The sequence below is a fragment of the Schistocerca americana genome, chromosome 10 (assembly GCF_021461395.2).
Source record: "Schistocerca americana isolate TAMUIC-IGC-003095 chromosome 10, iqSchAmer2.1, whole genome shotgun sequence".
NCBI classification, from domain to species: domain Eukaryota; kingdom Metazoa; phylum Arthropoda; class Insecta; order Orthoptera; family Acrididae; genus Schistocerca; species Schistocerca americana.
The window spans coordinates 91,732,135-91,753,392 of NC_060128.1; the positions used below are offsets into that span (position 1 = coordinate 91,732,135).

Genomic DNA, 21,258 nt, shown 5'->3' on the forward strand with positions numbered 1-21,258 from the left:
CTGCTGGAACATATTGTGTGTTGGTTGTTGGGTTGGGAGATGGAGTCACATGGCCTACTAGCTCCGTGTCAGTGCGGTTTCTGCCAGGGTCGCTCTACCACTGATAATCTTGTGTCCCTCAAGTCTGCCATCCAAACAGCCTTTTTCAGATGCCAACATCTGGTTGCTGTCTTTTTTGACTTACGTAAAGCATTTGACATGACCTGGTGACATCATATCCTTGCCACATTGTATAAGTGGGGTCTCCGGGGCCTGCTCCTGATTTTTATCCAAACCTTCCTCTCGCTCCGTACTCTGTGTCCAGGTTGGTGCCTCCCATAATTCCCCCCCCCCCCCCCTCCCCCACCCCACCCCCCTCTTATATTCAGGAGAATGGCATTCCTCAGGGCTCCGTATTGAATGTATCTCAATTTTGTAGTGCCAATCAACGGCTTAGCAGCAGCTGTAGGGCTGTCGGTCTCGCCTTCTCTGTATGCAGATGGCTTCTGCATTTTGTACTGCTCCTCCAGTACTGGTGTTGCTGAGCAGCACCTGCAGGGTGCCATTCACAAGGCACAGTCATGGGCTCTAGCCCACAGCTTCTAGTTTTCTGCCGCAAAGTCGTGTGTCGTGCACTTCTGTCAGCGTCATACCATTCGTTTGGAACCTGAATTTTATCTTATTGATGATCCACCCACTCACTGTAGTGGAGATATAGCGATTCTTAGGACATCCAGAAGCTCAATTGACTTGGCTTCCTCACCTTCGTCAGCTTAAGCAGAAGTGCTGGCAGCATCTCAATGCCCTCCACTGCCCGAGCAACACCAACTGGGGTGCAGATCGCTCTACGCTGCTGCAGCTCTACAGAGCCCTTGTTCAATCCTGCCTTCACTATGGGAGTCTGGTTTACGGCTCGGTGGTGCCCTCAGCATTGCGTTTAGTCAACCCAGTGCACCACTGTGGCATTTGCCTAACAACGGGAGCTTTTAGAAAGAGCCCGGTGACCAGTGTCCTGGTGGAGGCCGGAGTCACTAGATTGTGGATCCGATGTGCACAACTGCTTGACAGTTTTGTTGTACACATTCATAGCTCCTCTGAGCATCTGAATTACTGTCTTCTTTTCCCGCATGCAGCAGTTTATCTCCCGCATCGGCGGCCAACATTAGGGCTCACGATTTCGGTTCGCGTGTGATCCCTTTTCTCTGAACTGGAGTCCTTCCCTTTACCATCTCTGCCTGAGGTCCATTCACGTACACCTCCACGGTGTATACCTCGGCCGAAGCGTTGTCTGGGCCTTTTGCACGGCCCTAAGGACCATTTTAACCCCGACGCTCTCCGCTGTTGCTTTCTCTCAATTCTTGACGTGTACTGGGGCTCTGAAGTTGTTTACTCGATGGCTGACAGTAATGTTAGCTTCGCCTATGTTCAGAGACCATATTGAACAGCATTCCTTGCCTGCCGGCTGCAGTGTATTTACTGCAGAGCTGGTGGCCATATCTCATCCACTTTAGTACATTCTTTCCTGTTCTGGTAAGCAGTTTCCTCTCTGTTCTGACTCCCTGAGCGGCTTACAAGCTACCGACCAGTGCTACCCTCGCCATCCTTTAGTAGCAAACATGCAGGAGGCCACGTCTGCCCGGGAACGGTCCACTTGTTCAGTGGTGTTTGTGTGGACCCCAGGACACGTTGAAATCCCAGGTAACGAACTTGTTGACAAGCTATGCGGAAACCTCCCCTGAAGATGGGTATCTCTGATGAAACTGCCCTGCGTTCTGTCTTATGCCGCAAGCTTTTTCAGCTTTGGGAGACAGAGTGACATAACAGTATGCACAACAAACTGTGTGTCATTAAGGAGACTGCGAATGTATGGAAGTCTTCCCCGCGGGCCTCTTGCATAGAATCAGTTGTTCTTTGTCGACTGCGTATTGGCCGTACGTTGCTCGCACCTAGTTACCTCCTCCGTCACGAGGACCCACCTCAATATCGCTGTGGCTTCCAAATTACAGTCGTCCACCTCGTGCTGGACTGCCCACTTTTAGCCGCTCTGTGGCGGACTTTTAAATTTCCCAGCACCCTACCTTCGGTGTTAGGCGACAATGCTCCAACAGTAGCTTTAGTTCTGTGTTCTATTTGTGAGGGAGCGCTTTATCATTTGATATGAGTTTTAGGGTATGTCCTTTGTCCCTCTGTGTCCTCCACTGTACGGCTTTTAGGGTGGTGGTTTTAATGTAATGCAGAGTGGCTTGCTTCTCCTTTCTATTCTCATGATCAGCCAGCCATGGTAATCTGCATTCTAGTTTCTAATTTATTTTTTCTACTTCAATCATTATCGTAAACCTCTTTCGGTCTCACTTTGACTCGGACACACGAACAAGTGATCGTTACTTAGTTTCTGGAATATGACAGTTTTGTCTCCTGTTAGGATTTTGTATCGACATCTTGCTTCCCATTGATAGAATTTTTTAAGCGTTTCCTTACAGTAATTGACACTTAAGTTTTGTGGCGTTTGTTGGGAACAGATCTTTTTCATAGCTAGATTTTAATGCAAAATCAAATACGTTGCAGTCTCATCGTGCCTTGGGTTGTATCACAATAAGTCATGTGCCAGTCCTTTCGGGTCTCATCTTAACATAATTTACTTCTCACAGAATCATGTTTGTGATGATTTGTAAACAGCCATCTGTGAAGGTGATTATCAAAAGTTGAACAATAGGATTTGAGGCACGGTTGTTGATTTTGGCCATTACAAAAATTGTAAAGTCGTATAACAAATCTGTCTCACACAATTTCCATTTTTCGCAAGTTTCCTTAAATGCAAGCTGAAAAACCTTAGCCAGTTTCTGGTGAGCTGCTAGAATGAGTATGGTACAACTGGAGTCGTGCTGAAATGGGGTTGATTGGTTGTGATGACACAGTTCTGTAGCAGTAGCCTGAAGTCTAGTTTAGGGTGAAAGGTGATAACTTGGTCGAGTTGATGAAGGCAATGAATGTGACTGCTAAGTAAAGGTTGTTGTAAGACTGGCATCTAGTATAGTCTAGGTTCATATTTGTTTGTATTTAAACAGTTGACTACAGCCGAACACTGGTTGTGCTGTTGTCATTCTAGTTGTTCGTCTGTTTCTGAGCTGTTTTTTCTAACAGTAACAAATGAAAAACTTTAAAACAGTGGTAACTGTGCATTTCACTAGGTGACACTACTGTGCTGTGTAATTTGCTAAATATTTGTAAATACCCTGATATTTTCTGATGTCTTGTAACTTTTGTATTTATATTATTTCTTTGACTTTTAACTTTTATTTTTAACACGGCAAACCAATTGTAATAGCATGTTGTACTATCCAGTGTGTGTAATCCACAAATACGACCAATCATAGAAGAGATGATGGTGCGCATCCGTCCAGAAGAAGAGGTGAAGATGATACGGAGACGTGTGGCTATGAGTGAAATGAAAAAGAAGTCTGAATCTAATGAAAAAAATGTAAGTTCGCACTATTTTAAAAAAGTCTCTGTGGTGATTATTTGCTGTTATATATTCTTAGAGGTCTAGTCGTAACAGATCTTCCTATCCATTCTTTTTGCATTAGCGTTACCATTACTGATACACCTGTGATTTTCCTCTGTACTTTATCATTCATAGACTGCTTGAGCAGATAGCAGCAGACCAGGTCCATGTCATTCTCTTTTATGTATGTGCTTATTTAACCCAGAAATTGTCATGATGGTGTAAGATGTCTCACAATAACACTATGGATACAAGTAGCTCCAGTACACATGCACACAGAATATGTTTTATGAGGCTAGGACAGTTGGTTAGCTGTGGTCTTGCTGAAGGCACCAATCTGGTATTTGCCTGAAGTGATTTAGGAAAATGACAAAAAGCCAAAATCTGGGTGACAGGACAGAGCAAACTACTCCCGAAGATGAAGTCGGTGTCTGTACGACTGCAATGCTTCATTCAGTTGGTTCCAGTTGTTCATTGTTCTTATGTTAATTACATAACCTGAATGTACTCCCTCGATGGTAATATAGGTGAGCCATAATGGTGTGGTTAAGATTTGGGAAATCCAAGAATCTTGGGTTGTTGCCAGATTGTAATCAGTCACTTTCTGCTGCAAGCCTCGGTTCCACTTCAGTGTTCGGTGTGACAGTGAAATGTTAACGTGTCTCAGTGATTGGGTATTTTTCATAACAGTCTGTATGCCAAGTTCTGAGTGAGCAGACTATTATTTCAATAGCTCCGTCTGCAACTAATTTCAGCTGGTAATAGCGAATACACTGTTAATGATTCATTAGAGGAGGAGACGCACCTGGATCGTAAGACAAGATTCCAAAATCGGATATTGGGTTTTAAGGCACACCCAGCTGCAGATACTCAGATCACAACTGAGTAATGAAGAGTAGAGAGAAGTGTAAGATAATCTTCTGGAAGAATCAAAGTGGAAAGAAGTTGGATACTGAAGTACTGAGGATGGGCGAGGTGTGTTTGAGGTTATCTAAGGCTGTAGATGCTATGACAAAAAAATTCACAGTAGGCAGTTCAGTTGAAGAGGAATGAACTTTTCAAAAAAGGGCAGTCACTTAAGTTGGACAGACATAAAGGCAACGAAAGTGACTATAAAGAAATGTTGGGTAACAGAAGAAATACAGGGTGAGCACAAAATCTTGCCCTGATTATAAAAATTTATAACAGAATAACATAATAAGCTACATTTGATGCCATTTCATAGGTTAGTGTAGCTAGTTGTTGTAACCAATAGATGGCACTAGTGCTCCACAACACCGATGCGGGTCTGTTAGGTCACGTTAGTTGCTGGCGAAACGGCATCGAAGCAGGAGAAAGTGCAGTGTGTGCTTCCTTTTCACGAAATGAAATCGCCCATCAGTGTTTGGTGTAAATTGTGGGCTTCTTATGGACACAGACCTCCTGACATTAAATCAGTAAAGCAACGGGATGCAAAGTTTAACGAAACAGGCAGCGTTGAAGATCGTCCTCGAAGTGGCGGGCTTCGTGTGAGTGGTGCAACTGTCGATCGCATTTGGCAATCGTTCGACAGTCCATCTAAATCGACTCGTCGAGCATCGTGTGAACTTCAAATATCGCAAGCAAGTGTGATGAAGGTTCTTCACAAAAGTCTTAGGTTGCATGCTTACAAAGTGCAAATCGTGCAGGCCTTGCAACCGAATGATTTGCTGACACGTGCTGAATTTGCAACTGAGATTCTCAACAGGATTGATGGCACTAATGATTACTTAAATTGCATATGCTTTACTGATGTATCCACCTTTCGTGTCAGTGGAATGGTAAATAGGTTACAGCGAGACAGTGAAGAAATGAATGTTTGGTGTGGCCTCGTGCATAACATGGGTTTTGGTCTGTTTTTCTTCGTGGAAAAATCCATTACTGCTAACATTTACTTACATGTTTGGCAACAGTTCATTGCCGCACAGTTAGAAGAATATCAACTGCGGGTACTTTTCCAACAAGATCGAGCACCCCCCATTGGGCTTTGATGGTGAGTGATTTCCTGGACGAAACATTTCCGGATCAGTGGATTGCAGGGAACGGTCCAACAACCTGGCCACCCCGCTCTCCAGATGTTACGCCCCTTGACCTTTTTTTTCTGGGGCTATATTGAGGACAGTCTTCGTCACACCAGTTGCTGACATTGATGAACTGAAAGCTGGGATACAAGTTGCTGTGGATACCGTGACAGAATACATGTTACGAAACACCTGGCAGGAACGGGAATACCGCCTCGGCATTCTCCAAGCTACTGAGGGAGCTCACATTGAGGTTTACTAACATAAGTGGTCCTAAAAAATAACTAGTAACTATGTAACAGCATCAAATGTAAATTATTATGTACTTTCAACATTGCAGCACAGTCAGCAATCGTGATAATGTAATATATAAGAAACTATCAGCCTTGATTGCGGTAATGAAACCAACCTTTACCTAGGTTTCAGACCAAATAATTGAGCCTTCTTCAGAAGATATACCTGAATCTATAATTTGTCTAAGAGGGCATGGTCTAGAAATAAGACCATGCCCTCTTAGACAAATTATAGATTCAGGTATATCTTCTGAAGACGGGTAAATTATTTGGGCTGAAACCTAGGTAAAGGTTGGTTTCATTACCGCAATCAAGGCTGATAGTTTCTCATATATTAGTAAATTATTATGTCAAATGGTTATTCTGTAATAAATTGTTTTAATCATAGCTGCACTAGTTGGAACACTCTCCCATAACCCCCAGGCCTCGATCTTCCCTAATTGCTGTCCTCCATCTGCCTCTGCCCACTTCTCTTATCCCCCTCTGTAGCACTGCACACCAGTGTGCGTGGGTCGGTGAACTGGTGAAATGCACCTATTCTAAACTCGCTAAAGAAAGTGGTATTAGTTGGGGTAATTCACTGACGACTTCAGGGAATTGCTTCTGATGTATGAGCACAGAGGCTAAGAAGTGCACTGCCCAGTGAAGGAGGTTATGTAGAGTAACATAGTGCTTTTTAATTTCATTTATCTTCAGTAAAATTTGTAAGCAAATGTGGTGCCATATTATATCTGAATTACCTTCGTTCAAAAAATTTCTTGGAATAGTATTTCATTATGACATTCTCAACCATTTTGTTTCAAATACTACTTCCAAATCAGTTTAAAGCTGATGTGACATTCTTTTGGTTTTGGCTGACACTATTTTTGACTACTGAGGAGAGTATTTTTCCTACTGTAGAACAATAAAAATTCATTAGTAAATTTGTTGTCTGTTACTTTACCTTTCCTTCATACTGTATTCTAATAAGTTTTCTCAGTATGAATAAAATATATAGTAAATTATCACAAATTTCTGTTATTAAAGAGTATTAATATTGAACATGCTATTCATATTGAACATTATACAGGGTGTACATAAAGTCCAGGAACACTTTAAATTATTTATTGCACACGAACTGAACATTGTACAGATGTCATACATATTGCATTTTGAAAAGAAACTCTGAAAGGTGTTCTCCCCCCCCCCTCCCCCCCCTCTCTCCCCCAAACATGCAATATGCAAACCGTGAGTGACCCGGCAGAAGATGTCAATACGGTAATAGAATTCTTGCCATACCCGTACCAGCGTGGCATCGTTGACTGTGGCAGTCGCTTCTTGTATTCTCGCGGAGCTCTTCTATGTCGAGTGGTAGAAGCAGTACGTACACCAGATTATTACTGTGTCCCCATAGAAAAAAAGTCTCTCACAGTGCGATTTGGCGATTGGGGAGGCCATTTCATGAAGCAGCGTCCCCTTCTGTAACACAGCCGTGTTTTGACTAGCACTGACTATAGGCAAATTACCAAACTACACTATGGTGGTATACGTGGAAAAAAAAAACAAAAAAAAACTGTCAGAGTTTCTCTTCAAAATGACATGTGTGATATCTGTACAATGTTTGGTTCTTGTGCAGTAAATAATTGAAAGTGTTACCGGACTTGATGTACACCCTGTATTCATATTTCTTAGCAAACTTGTTTACAATGCTAGCTCAATGTGTAATAACCACCATTAAATCATGTGGCAACTAAAAGTGTTTAATTGGCAGCCATGGAGGTTAGATAAATAAAGCTTGTTCTCACATACAAAAAAAAATTACTTCTGGAAAATTTGGAATTTCGACCTAGAAATCTCAGAAATCGTATGATGAGTCATCACCTTGAGCTTTTTTTTTTCATGGTGATTGTTTTCCATATTTCTCAACTCTGACAGTTTACTAAATTTATTAAACATATTTGTACAGTATGTCTGTCTTCCATAAACAGCTATCTGATGACTGACACTGGTCTATCAGTCCAGTTGTCATTACATTAAAGCCAAAACCACAAAAATAACAACTAATTATTAATAATGCTGCATTTTATTTCTTGCAGTCAGAGGGAGAAAAAAGGTTAGCGTTGCTAAGAGAATACAAAGCATTAAAAATGGAAGTCCAGGAGAAGAAAGCAAAGGAATTAGCACAAAAGGAGAGGATAGAATCTCTTAAAAGAGAGATCAAAGAAAAACGTACGTCTTTTCCAATGTTGGTTGGTTAATGCCTTGTAATATGCATTAGTTGATTTTAATTATTATTAATATTACTATTACTAGTTGTGTTTCAATGTTTATACCACCATACTGCTAAAGTTTGGTCCCAGTTTTAGAGTTGGCCATATGTAGTGATCATTCAAATGTTGTCATAAACTGTTTTTGAGAGGGTGCTACCCACATATATGTATTATTCCATCCAGGAATTTCCAGTGTTATGGATTCCCACATGTTGCATGATGATGAGTAGGAGGGGAGGGGGTCAGAGAGAGACTGACTGACTGAAGGTTGTCAGTAAAGAACACGTAACTAACATTTCATGATTTGTTGTGATCAACCATAAAGGAACTAGTAGTACATTGGTAGTAAAAAGCACATGCATAATAAATACACATGTTTCAAAGATGTTTCCTTTTCAGTGTTCTATATTTAAACTATCCTCCCTGCCATGATCAATTGGATGATAGGAGTTATATAGTTGCTTTCAGATCCACAGCACTGTAACAGATGTGGTCCCATGTCAACATCTAGATAGTTCTTTGCTCCAGGAATCCATCCTTTGTTCTTCATTTTACAACCCCTTTTAGAGACATCCATTGTGATCAACCATTCTTCAAAGTCCTTTGCTGTGTGACAATTAGTGTTGCTTGCAAATGTCAAATTTTTGAGTTGTTCTCCCTGCATTTTGATTCCTTTGCCAAATTTTTTCTTTGTCTTCCATTGCTTATCCAGTCTACCTATTGAATAGCATTGGGGATAGGTTACAAACCTGCCTCACTCCATTCTTGACCACTGCTTGCCTTTAGTGTCCTCTGACTCACAGCTGCATTCTGGTTTCTATAAAAGTTGTAAATAGTCTTTGGCTCCCTTTTTTAATTCTGCAGCTTTCAGTATTTCAAATAGTGTATTCTAGTCAAATTTGTCAAAAGAATTTCTGTAAATCTACAAATGCTATAAACATCGATTTCCCTTTCTTTAATCAATCGTCTAAGATAAATGGCAAGATCAGTAATGCTTCATATGTTCCTACATTTCTCCAGGGAGATGTGATTATTCAGAAGTAATGCCCCCCTCCGACGGGCTTTCCGTTAAGTTCTGGTAGAAGTCTTGTCTGTATGTAGCCACTTTGTCAGTGACATTGTTGTCAAGGTTACGCAGTACACACAGCCAAAGAAACTGTCAGGACTCTTCGATTGGTGAAATGAAAGCTTTGAAAAAACTTAACTAATGCCAAATGGAAAGGCATAGTAACAGTCGGAATATAATGCCCAATTACGTCCCACCTCCAAGGTGTCATTGAGGCAAACAGTATCACTTTTGTGAGGAGTGCCAAAGACAATCACACAGTTGGCTATGGTGCTGAGTCCCCCCCCCCCCTCCCCCCCCCTTTTCCCTGCAGCATGATGCAGCAGATAATATCTGTTTGCCATGGGAATTAAAGGTGACAATGTCAGCTTGTCCTCAGGAAACGCAATCTGTCATTTTTGTGTTGGCCTTGTTGTCTGCAATTTCGTAGTCAAAGCCCGAGATCCCATAAAAGCATTATTTTGAAGGTAAAAACAGTCTTGCTCTGCAGTCTACACATTGTGATTTCACTATTTGTTGGTTGCCTGATCTGAATGTTGCGTGATTGGCTAGCAGTTTCACCTGTTGCTTGAAAGTAAGAAAATTATTCAGTGTTATGTGAATGAAAAGGTGTACACAGTTGAAGCTTACATTTGCACTGGCTCATAAAATTGTTCAAACAGTGCCTAAGTATTTAGCACTCTTTGAAAGAGTAAAATTCAGAAGTTGGCAACAAAATGGTGATGCAGCAATGTCTTATTCTGATTGTAACTTTGTCTTCTGTTAGTAATATGGAGCTGGTTGTTTAATAGGACCGCACCAAGACATTTGTTTTCAGGAAAATGAAAAACATGACACACTGCATAAAAATTGTCAACGTATAATTTGAAGATTGCTTTGCTGTAGCGCCTACCGATATTTGTTTTTTATATTCTATCATATTTGCTGGGCATGTACTTTCGGCTAACTCAGTGATAAACCAGCAGAATCGGAGGACAGTAGTAATGTTTCAAAACAATGTCAGTGATGTATAAAGAAACACAATTAGTTATTTCAGGCAGTTCCATAACGGAGATGATGATTTCATTTTCATGAAACAGATGCACTGTAACAGTTATTAGCACATACTACTTCATGAACCATGGACATTGCCGTTGGTGGGGAGGCTTGCGTGCCTCAGCGGTACAGATGGCCGTACCGTAGGTGCAACCACAACGGAGGGGTATCTGTTGAGAGGCCAGACAAACATTTGGTTCCTGAAGAGGGGCAGCAGCCTTTTCAGTAGTTGCAGGGGGCAACAGTCTGGATGATTGACTGGTCTGGCCTTGTAACATTAACCAAAACAGCCTTGCTGTGCTGGTACTGCGAACGGCTGAAAGCAAGGGGAAACTACAGCCGTAATTTTTCCCGAGGACATGCAGCTTTACTGTATGATTAAATGATGATGGCGTCCTCTTGGGTAAAATATTCTGGAGGTAAAATAGTCCCCCATTCGGATCTCCGGGCGGGGACTACTCAAGAGGACGTCGTTATCAGGAGAAAGAAAACTGGCATTCTACGGATCGGAACATGGAATGTCAGATCCCTTAATCTGGTAGGTAGGTTAGAAAATTTAAAAAGGGAAATGGATAGGTTAAAGTTAGATATAGTGGGAATTAGTGAAGTTCGGTGGCAGGAGGAGCAAGACTTTTGGTCAGGTGATTACAGGGCTATAAATACAAAATCAAATAGGGGTAATGCAGGAGTAGGTTTAATAATGAATAAAAAAATAGGAGTGCGGGTAAGCTACTACAAACAGCATAGTGAACGCATTATTGTGGCCAAGATGGACACAAAGCTCATGCCTACTACAGTAGTACAAGTTTATATGCCAACTAGCTCTGCAGATGATGAAGAAATTGATGAAATGTATGACGAGATAAAAGACATTATTCAGGTAGTGAAGGGAGACGAAAATTTAATAGTCATGGGTGACTGGAATTCATCAGTAGGAAAAGGGAGAGAAGGAAACTTAGTAGGTGAATATGGATTGGGGGGAAGAAATGAAAGAGGAAGCCGCCTTGTAGAATTTTGCACAGAGCATAACTTAATCATAGCTAACACTTGGTTCAAGAATCATGAAAGAAGGTTGTTTACCTGGAAGAATCCTGGAGATACTAAAAGGTATCAGATAGATTACATAATGGTAAGACAGAGATTTAGGAACCAGGTTTTAAATTGTAAGACAGTTCCAGGGGCAGATGTGGATTCTGACCACAATCTATTGGTTATGAACTGCAGATTGAAACTGAAGAAACTGCAAAAAGGCGGGAATTTAAGGAGATGGACCTGGATAAACTGAAAGAACCAGAGGTGGTGCAGAGTTTCAGGGAGAGCATAAGGGAACAATTGACAGGAATGGGGGAAAGAAATACAGTAGAAGAAGAATGGGTAGCTCTGAGGGATGAAGTAGTGAAGGCAGCAGAGGATCAAGTACGTAAAAAGACGAGGGCTAATAGAAATCCTTGGGTAACAGAAGAAATATTGAACTTAATTGATGAAAGGAGAAAATATAAAAATGCAGTAAATGAAGCAGGCAAAAAGGAATACAAACGTCTCAAAAATGAGATCGACAGGAAGTGCAAAATGGCTAAGCAGGGATGGCTAGAGGACAAATGTAAGGATGTAGAGGCTTGTCTCACTAGGGGTAAGATAGATACTGCCTACAGGAAAATTAAAGAGACCTTTGGAGAAAAGAGAACCACTTGTATGAGTATCAAGAGCTCAGATGGCAACCCAGTTCTAAGCAAAGAAGGGAAGGCAGAAAGGTGGAAGGACTATATAGAGGGTTTATTCAAGGGCGATGTACTTGAGGACAATATTATGGAAATGGAAGAGGATGTAGATGAAGATGAAATGGGAGATAAGATACTGCGTGAAGAGTTTGACAGAGCACTGAAAGACCTGAGTCGGAACAAGGCCCCGGGAGTAGACAACATTCCATTACAACTACTGATGGCCTTGGGAGAGCCAGTCATGACAAAACTCTACCATCTGGTGAGCAAGATGTATGAGACAGGCGAAATACCCACAGGCTTCAAGAAGAATATAATAATTCCAATCTCAAAGAAAGCAGGTGTTGACAGATGTGAAAATTACCGAACTATCAGTTTAATAAGTCACAGCTGCAAAATACTAACGTGAATTCTTTACAGATGAATGGAAAAACTGGTAGAAGCGGACCTCGGGGAAGATCAGTTTGGATTCCGTAGAAATGTTGGAACACGTGAGACAATACTAACCTTACGACTTATCTTAGAAGAAAGATTAAGAAAAGGCAAACCTATGTTTCTAGCATTTGTAGACTTAGAGAAAGCTTTTGACAATGTTAACTGGAATACTCTCTTTCAAATTCTGAAGGTGGCAGGGGTAAAATACAGGGAGTGAAAGGCTATTTACAATTTGTACAGAAACCAGATAGCAGTTGTGAGTCGAGGGGCATGAAAGGGAAGCAGTGGTTGGGAAAGGAGTGAGACAGGGTTGTAGCCTCTCCCCGATGTTATTCAATCTGTATATTGAGCAAGCAGTAAAGGAAACAAAAGAAAAATTTGGAGTAGGTATTAAAATCCATGGAGAAGAAATAAAAACTTTGAGGTTCGGCGATGACATTGTAATTCTGTCAGAGACAGCAAAGGACTTGGAAGAGCAGTTTAACGGAATGGACAGTGTCTTGAAAGGAGGATATAAGATGAACATCAACAACGAGGATAATGGAATGTACTCAAATTAAATCGGGTGATGCTGAGGGGATTAGATTGGGAAATGAGACACTTAAAGTAGTAAAGGAGTTTTGCTATTTAGGGAGTAAAATAACTGATGATGGTCGAAGTAGAGAGGATATAAAATGTAGACTGGCAATGGCAAGGAAATCGTTTCTGAAGAACAGAAATTTGTTAACATCGAGTATAGATTTAAGTGTCAGGAAGTCGTTTCTGAAAGTATTTGTATGGAGTGTAGCCATGTATGGAAGTGAAACATGGACGATAACCAGTTTGGACAAGAAGAGAATAGAAGCTTTCGAAATGTGGTGCTACAGAAGAATGCTGAAGATAAGGTGGGTAGATCACGTAACTAATGAGGAGTTATTGAATGGGATTGGGGAGAAGAGAAGTTTGTGGCACAACTTGACTAGAAGAAGGGATCGGTTGGTAGGACATGTTTTGAGGCATGAAGGGATCACAAATTTAGCATTGGAGGGCACCGTGGAGGGTAAAAATTGTAGAGGGAGACCAAGAGATGAATACACTAAGCAGATTCAGAAGGATGTAGGTTGCAGTAGGTACTGGGAGATGAAGAAGCTTGCACAGGATAGAGTAGCATGGAGAGCTGCATCAAACCAGTCTCAGGACTGAAGACGACAACAACAACAACAACAACAACTTCATCACTCATTGCCTTCTTCATAAACAGTTTGTGGTCCATGGTATTTTCTCCTAAGTTCCAAAACTTGTCACTAGATGGTAACATTAGATAGATGTCAGTTAGACAGACATCCCAGTGCTGAAAACTGTGAATTCCTTTAGTGAGACAGTCTTGTGGTCAGCTATGTTGGACAAAAGATGAGAAGAGAATGGAGAGACATCCCCAAGAAGTGCAGTTGAGGAGAACAGAATATGTGGATGAGTAAAGGTGAGTACACAAAGAATGTTTGTGGGTTTGAGGTCTTCTGAGAGAACATGACAACCAGGTTCTTGTTGAATAGATTAACATCCATTATTTTCACACAGGTCATGTTTGAAATGTTCTGTTATCATTATCTTTGTATGCTAGTATCATTAAATAACCTCATGCAATACTGATGCTGTTTGTCATAAACTTAGTTATTCCCTCTTTCCTGTAATTATCAAATTACCCTGCCAAAAATGTTTGTCTTCATTTGCCAGTAAAATTGTCATGTGTAAAAGAAATTTTGCTTCCTCCTGCAATTGTTCAGCAGCTAAGTTAGAGAGCATTTCTCTCTTTTCCTTCAACAGCATATTTCATTCACGACATGAGTGAATCATGATTCATGCGTGTAGAGTTTAGAATCCTGGGGTAGATGATGCTGGTCTAGGAGGAAGTGTGGTTATTATAGGTCACACAGTATTACAGATTCCAGTTACTCATAGTAGACATCTGTTTTATTTCAGATCAAAAAGCTTCAAGTTTGCTACATAAAATTCGTGAGCTGAACAACCTAACTTTGACTGTGAATGCAGCATCTCAGCAGCTTAAGAATGGCATGAAGCTAATGTGTGACAGTAATTGCATCACATCGTACTGCAAGAATGCTAAGCAGGTAAGTGAAGAGGTCTGCTGTAGCATTCATTTTGTTATTAATGTAACTGTACGTATTTGGTTGTTGAGGGTATCACCTTGCTGCATTCATTAAGTTATTTGCACATTCAGTGTGCCAGCAGAGGGCACTTTCACAAAAGAAATCTCCCCTTCCCTTCCCCCCCCCCCCCCCCCCCCTCCATATCTTTTAGATTCATAGAGCAATTTCATTATATAAAATTAGGCTGCAGTGCAGAGAGCTTTCATATGCAGGTAGAACCTTACACATGGCTATTCTTTGACATCGGTCCATTAACAGGCAAGTATTATGGAAGTGTTCCGTGAACTCAGATTGCAATACCTGGAGGGAAGGAGGCATTCTTTCAGCAAATCACAACTGAGAAAGATTGTAGAATTGGAATTTGTGATAAATGGGAGAATGAACCTATTGCCCCCAATATACCTCTTGTGTAAGTGCCACTAAGAGGAGGTTAATCAGGGCTTATACGGAAGCAGTTTTTTGCCCCTACCTCCATTTGAGAGTGCAAGAAGAAAGGGAATGACTTAACAAATTGCAACTATCCACAGAGGTCCAGTGTAGGCTGTAATCATCATATGGCAGTGAAACTTGGTAGATACGCTAATGTGTTAAGATGGAATGGATTTATGCATTGGAAAAATTAGTTCCAATTTTGGCCACCATACGCAAATGTGGTGGTGTTAATGTTAGAAAGATGTATAGCAATATATCCGTATGTAATGCATTAGGAATGAGATATGGTCAGAAAATGTCAAACAAGTGAGAAAATCATAATGCTGTTTTTATTTTTAATCTCAGTTACACTATTTGTTCAATATGAGCGCCAGAGACATCGAGATGCTGTGTCTGTGAAATGATGCGATCGACAGTTGGCCGCAGCAGTTCTGGTAAAATCTGAGCAACGTGTTTCTGTATACTGGCCTTCAGAGCACGTAGAGACCAAATGTGTCCCAGGTAAACACATTATTTTAGATCTTCCCAGAGCCAAGTCACATGGTTTCATATCAGGTGATCTTGAAGGCCACGCATCTACAGGGTGTTACAAAAAGGTACGGCCAAACTTTCAGGAAACATTCCTCACACACAAAGAAAGAAAATATATTATGTGGACATGTGTCCGGAAACGCTTACTTTCTATGTTAGAGCTCATTTTATTACTTCTCTTCAAATCACAATAATCATGGAACGGAAACACACAGCAACAGAACGTACCAGCGTGACTTCAAACACTTTGTTACAGAAAATGTTCAAAATGTCCTCCGTTAGCGAGGATACATGCATCCACCCTCCGTCGCGTGGAATACCTGATGCGCTGATGCAGCCCTGGAGAATGGCGTATTGTATCACAGCTGTCCACAATATGAGCTCGAAGAGTCTCTACATTTGGTACCGGGGTTGCGTAGACAAGAGCTTTCAAATGCCCCCATAAATGAAAGTCAAGAGGGTTGAGATCAGGAGAGCGTGGAGGCCACGGAATTGGTCTGCCTCACCGAATCTGTTGTTGAGGATCGTACGAACACTTAGACTGAAATGTGCAGGAGCTCCATCGTGCATGAACCACATGTTGTGTCATACTTGTAAAGGCACATGTTCTAGCAGCACAGTTAGAGTATCCCGTATGCAATCATGCTAACGTGCTCCGTTTGAGTGTAGGTGGAAGAACATGGGGCCCAATCGAGACATCACCAACAATGCCTGCCCAAACGTTCACAGAAAATCTGTGATGATGACGTGATTGCACAATTTCGTGCGGATTCTCGTCAGCCCACACATGTCTATTGTGAAAATTTACAATTTGATCACGTTGGAATGAAGCCTGATCTATAAAGAGAACATTTGCACTGAAATGAGGATCGACACATTGTCGGATGAACCATTCTCAGAAGTGTACGCGTGGAGGCCAATCAGCTGCTGATAGTGCCTGCACACGCTGTACATGGTACGGAAACAACTGGTTCTTCCATAGCACTCTCCATACAGTGACGTGGTCAACGTTACCTTGTACAGCAGCAATTTCTGACGCTGACATTAGGGTTATCGTCAACTGCATGAAGAATTGCCTCGTCCATTGCAGGTGTCCTCGTCGTTCTAGGTCTTCCCCAGTCGCGAGTCATAGGCTGGAATGTTCCGTGCTCCCTAAGACGCCGATCAGTTGCTTCGAACGTCTTCGTATTGGGACACCTTCATTCTGGAAATCTGTCTCAATACAAACATACCACGCCACGGCTGCTGCCCCATGCTAATCCATACATCAAATGGGCATCTGCCAACTCCGCATTTGTAAATATTGCACTGACTGCAAAACCATGTTTGTGATGAACACTAACCTGTTGATGCTACGTACTGATGTGCTTGATGCTAGTACTGTAGAGCAATGAGTCGCATGTCAACACAAGCACCCAAGTCAACATTACCTTCCTTCAGTTGGGCCAACTGGCGGTGAATTGAGGCAGTACAGTACATACTGACGCAACTGAAATGAGCTCTAACGTGGAAATTAAGCGTTTCCGAACACATGTCCACATAACATCTTTTCTTTATTTGTGTGTGAGGAATGTTTCCTGAAAGTTTGGCCATACCTTTTTGTAACACCCTGTAGATAACCTCTAGACATAACACGATCATGGAAGGTTGCATTAAGCAGATCTTTCACCGGGCAAGCGACATGAGATGTTGCTCCATCTTGCATGAAAACAGTGGATTTCACAGAGTTGTTTCACAAAGCAGGACCCCCCTGCGGGTTCGGGGGTTAGAATAGGCCCGCGGTATTCCTGCCTGTCGTAAGAGGCGACTAAAAGGAGTCTCAAACGTTTCGGCCTTATGTGATGGTCCCCTCTCGGGTTTGACCTCCATCTATCTAAATTATTCCGAAGAGCGAGCCAATTGGGGAAGGGCACCTTACATGGTGCACTGTATCCTTCGTGCAATTCGACCTATAGCCGTCTTTCTCGTCGTTGCAATGGTGTCCCGCTCGTTTTCGATCTCTTGGGCGATTACTACGCTGCACTCTGCAGTGTTTCTTTTAACTGTAACGACGACCTTGGCAATTTTTGCACCTAAGATCCAGCACGGTAGCCAGTCCGTTGTGGTGGGGTCGCCATGTACCCTCTTGGTTGTAGCCCCCTGACAACACAGGGATAGCTCTACTGATGCCTGCGCCGTTAACTCCCCACGTATGCCAAGGAGTAGATGCCCATCGCCCTGGGGCATCGGGACTCCCGGCAGTGGCCATCCTGCCAGGTGGCCTTTGCTGTGGCTGGGTGGCGCCCGTGGGGAGGGCCCTTGGTCGGAGTAGGTGGCATCAGGGCGGATGACCCGCAATGAAGCGTGGTACATCATCTCTCGCTGGCGGCCAGCCGTCAGCAGTCTCTAAGCGTTCGAAAGCTCAATTCAAGGCTAATGTGTATGACCCCAAATCGTTCCCCTCCCTGGCCACACCATGGGAGGAACGAAGGGCTATGAATGAGAGCGAAAGATACTCGCCCCGGTATCTCGTCTGTACCAGAGCTGACGGGGAATCTTTTATGTCCGTGAAGCCTCAGTTCTTTGTAGAGCATTTAGAGGACAAGTTTGGGGAGGTGGAGGGCTTGTCCAAGATGCGGTCCGGTTCGGTGTTGATAAAAACGGCATCCTCCGCCCAGTCGCGGGCCTTGCTCGCTTGTACTAAGCTGGGGGATGTCTCCGTCACTATCACGCCCCATAAAAGTCTGAACATGGTCCAGGGCATTATCTTTCACAGGGATCTGCTTTTACAGTCCGACGACGAGCTGCGCGCCAACTTGGAGCGCCGAGGTGTCCATTTCGTCCGCCGCGTCCGCCGGGGTCCGAGGGATCGTCAAGTTGCCACCGGTGCCTTCATCTTGGCCTTCGAGGGTGACACGTTACCTGAGAAGGTCAAGGTGATGGTGTACCGTTGTGATGTCAAGCCGTATATCCCTCCCCCGATGCGGTGCTTCAAGTGTTGGAAGTTCGGCCACATGTCTTCACGCTGTGCTTCCGACCTCGTCTGTCGCGATTGCGGTCGACCTTCCCATCCTGATCATCCCTGTGCGCCGCCTCCAATCTGTGTGAACTGTGGTGCGCACCATCCGCCTTGCTCGCCAGACTGTCCGATCCTGCAGAAGGAGCGGAAGATCATGGAAATAAAGACTATCGACCGCCTGACGTACACTGAGGCGAAGCGGAAATATGATCGGCTTCATCCGGTGCGCATGCCAGTTTCTTATGCCGCCACTGTCACTCCTTCTCCCCTTCCATCCGCTCTGGTCACCTCTCAGAGTCGAAGTCCCACACCTGCCCCCTTGATGGTGGGGGGCACTAAACCTCCTGTTGCTCCTGCTCCATCTACTTCAGGAGCAACACCCCCCCAACCATCGGGGACATCAGTCCCCCTCTTCCCAGCCGGAGAAGCGTAAGACTTCTTCGGCTCCTCTCGTAAGGAAGGGGTCCCTTGGGGACCTTCCTTCGCACGCTCCAACCGGTTCCAAAACCGACGGCCGCAAGTGGCTCAAACAACCGCCAGTCCCTGGTCGTCGGGACACACGATCATCGTCTGTCCCTGAGACTGACCCGGTGACGCCCTCCCAGCCTGAACCCCCAAAGGCACAGCGCGCGAAGCAGCAGAAGAAGAAACTCCCCAAGGCTACCGACATTGCGGTGGCACCCATTCCACCGCTTCCTACAAGCTCTGCGTCTGAGGATGAGGTGGAGATTCTGGCGTCCGCTGAGGACATGGATCTCGCCAGTCCCTCGGATGCAGTCGATGGCTGTTGTCCAGGTGGTGATTCCATAGCAGCAGGGGCCCCGGAGGCGTAATCTGCCTCCCCAGTCCCTTCACGCCTTTCCCATCCATGGCTAATAACATCCTCCAGTGGAACTGCAGCGGTTTCTTCCACCATCTAGCTGAGCTCCGCCACCTTATCAGCCGTCATCCTTTCCTTTGCATTGCTCTGCAGGAAACTTGGTTTCCAGCAATGCGAACCCCCGCCCTCCGTGGCTATCGGGGTTATTTTAAGAACCGGGCAGCTTATGCAAGGGTGTCTGGGGGCGTCTGCATATATGTCCTGAACTCTCTTCACAGCGAGTTTGTGCCTCTACAAACAGCTTTAGAGGCTGTCGCTGTTCGGGTGTGGACGCCCCAGGCCATTACCGTCTGTAGTATTTACCTTCCACCTGATGGTACTGTCGCGCAGCATGTCCTGGCTGCTCTGATAGCACAACTGCCGCCACCTTTTTTGCTGCTGGGCGATTTCAATGCCCACAACCCTCTATGGGGTGGGACTTTCTCCGATGATCGTGGTCGGGCCGTGGAGCATGTGTTGGCTCAGCTCGACCTTAGCCTCTTAAACACTGGTGCTCCCACGCATTTCAGTGTGGCCCATGGCTCGTTCTCGGCCATCGATCTCTCTATTTGCAGCCCTGGACTTGTCCCATCCCTCCACTGGAGGGTGCATCCTGACCTGTGTGGTAGTGACCATTTTCCCATCTATTTGTCACTGCCACAGTGTCATTCTTCTGGGCGCTTGCCCCGCTGGGCTCTCCACAGGGCTGACTGGCCAGCTTTTACTTCCGCTGTAACCATTGCGTCTCCCCCACAGGGTGACATTGACGAGGTGGTCCATGTTTTAACCACGTCCATCATTTCAGCGGCCGAGGCTACCATCCCCCGTTCCTCTGGCCTCCCTCGGCTGAAGGCTGTCCCCTGGTGGTCGCCGGAGATTGCTGAGGCTATTCGCGACCGTAGGCGGGCTCTCCAGCGTCATAGACGGCACCCGTCTCTGGAGACCCTCATCGCCTTTAAGAGGCTCCGTGCCTTCGCCCGTCGTCTTATTGCACGGCGTAAGCGGGAGTGCTGGGAGAGATACGTCTCCTCCCTGGGCTCCCGTGTCTCGTCCTCGCTCGTGTGGTCCCGGATCCGGCGGATTTATGGCTCCCAGACCCCTGTGGGTGTCCCTGGGCTCTCCTTGGACGGCGCTGTCTGCACGGACGCTGCCGCCATTGCTGAACGGCTAGCCGCGCACTTTGCTCAGAGCTCTGCGACTGCTTCCTATCCCCCCGCCTTTCGCTCTCTAAAGGAGCGAGCCGAGCGGACGACGTTCTCATTCCACACGCATCATTATGAAACTTACAATGCTCCTTTCAGCGAGAGGGAACTACTCGCTGCCCTCGCCGATTGCCCTGATACTGCACCAGGACCGGACTGCATCCACGCGCAGATGCTGAAGCATCTCTCCAGGGCCTGCCAGAGACACATCCTCACCATCTTTAACCGCATTTGGAGCGAGGGCGTGTTCCCGTCGCAATGGCGAGAGGGTCTTATTGTCCCCATCGTGAAGCCCGGTGCGGACCCACTGGCGGTGGACAGCTATCGTCCCATTACCCTCACCAACGTTTTGTGCAAATTGCTCGAACGTATGGTGGGGCGGCGTTTGTGTTGGGTCCTTGAGTCGCGCGGTCTCCTCGCTCCATCCCAGGGTGGCTTCCGTTGGGGCCGGTCTGCAGTGGACAATTTGGTGCGGCTGGAATCTGCTGTCCGTACGGCTTTTGCCCGACGTCAGCACCTTGTTGCTGTATTTTTCGATCTGCGGAAGGCGTATGACACCACATGGAGGCATCACATCCTCGCCACGTTGCATGGGTGGGGTCTTCGTGGTCGGCTCCCGGCTTTTCTTCAAAGCTTTTTATTGCGCCGCTCTTTCCGGGTGCAAGTCGGTGCCACCTCTAGTTCCTCTTATATACAGGAAAATGGGGTCCCGCAGGGCTCGGTGTTGAGCGTCTCGTTATTTCTAGTGGCCATTAATGGTCTGGCTGCAGCAG

General features: G+C 44.6%; 1 protein-coding gene across 3 annotated transcripts in view; it reads left to right on the forward strand.

The window, feature by feature from the left end:
• LOC124552503 overlaps positions 1-21,258 on the forward strand; it is an 84,905-nt gene that overhangs the window by 19,177 nt on the left and 44,470 nt on the right. For 2 of the 3 annotated variants that reach the window (XM_047126787.1, XM_047126789.1), the window contains exons 2-4: positions 3,322-3,457; positions 7,889-8,021; positions 14,276-14,424. In XM_047126787.1, the coding sequence (XP_046982743.1) occupies positions 3,322-3,457; positions 7,889-8,021; positions 14,276-14,424 (418 nt within the window). Of the gene's footprint in view, positions 1-3,076; positions 3,204-3,321; positions 3,458-7,888; positions 8,022-14,275; positions 14,425-21,258 lie in introns of those variants that run through there. The other variant, XM_047126788.1, reaches the window with a different exon arrangement.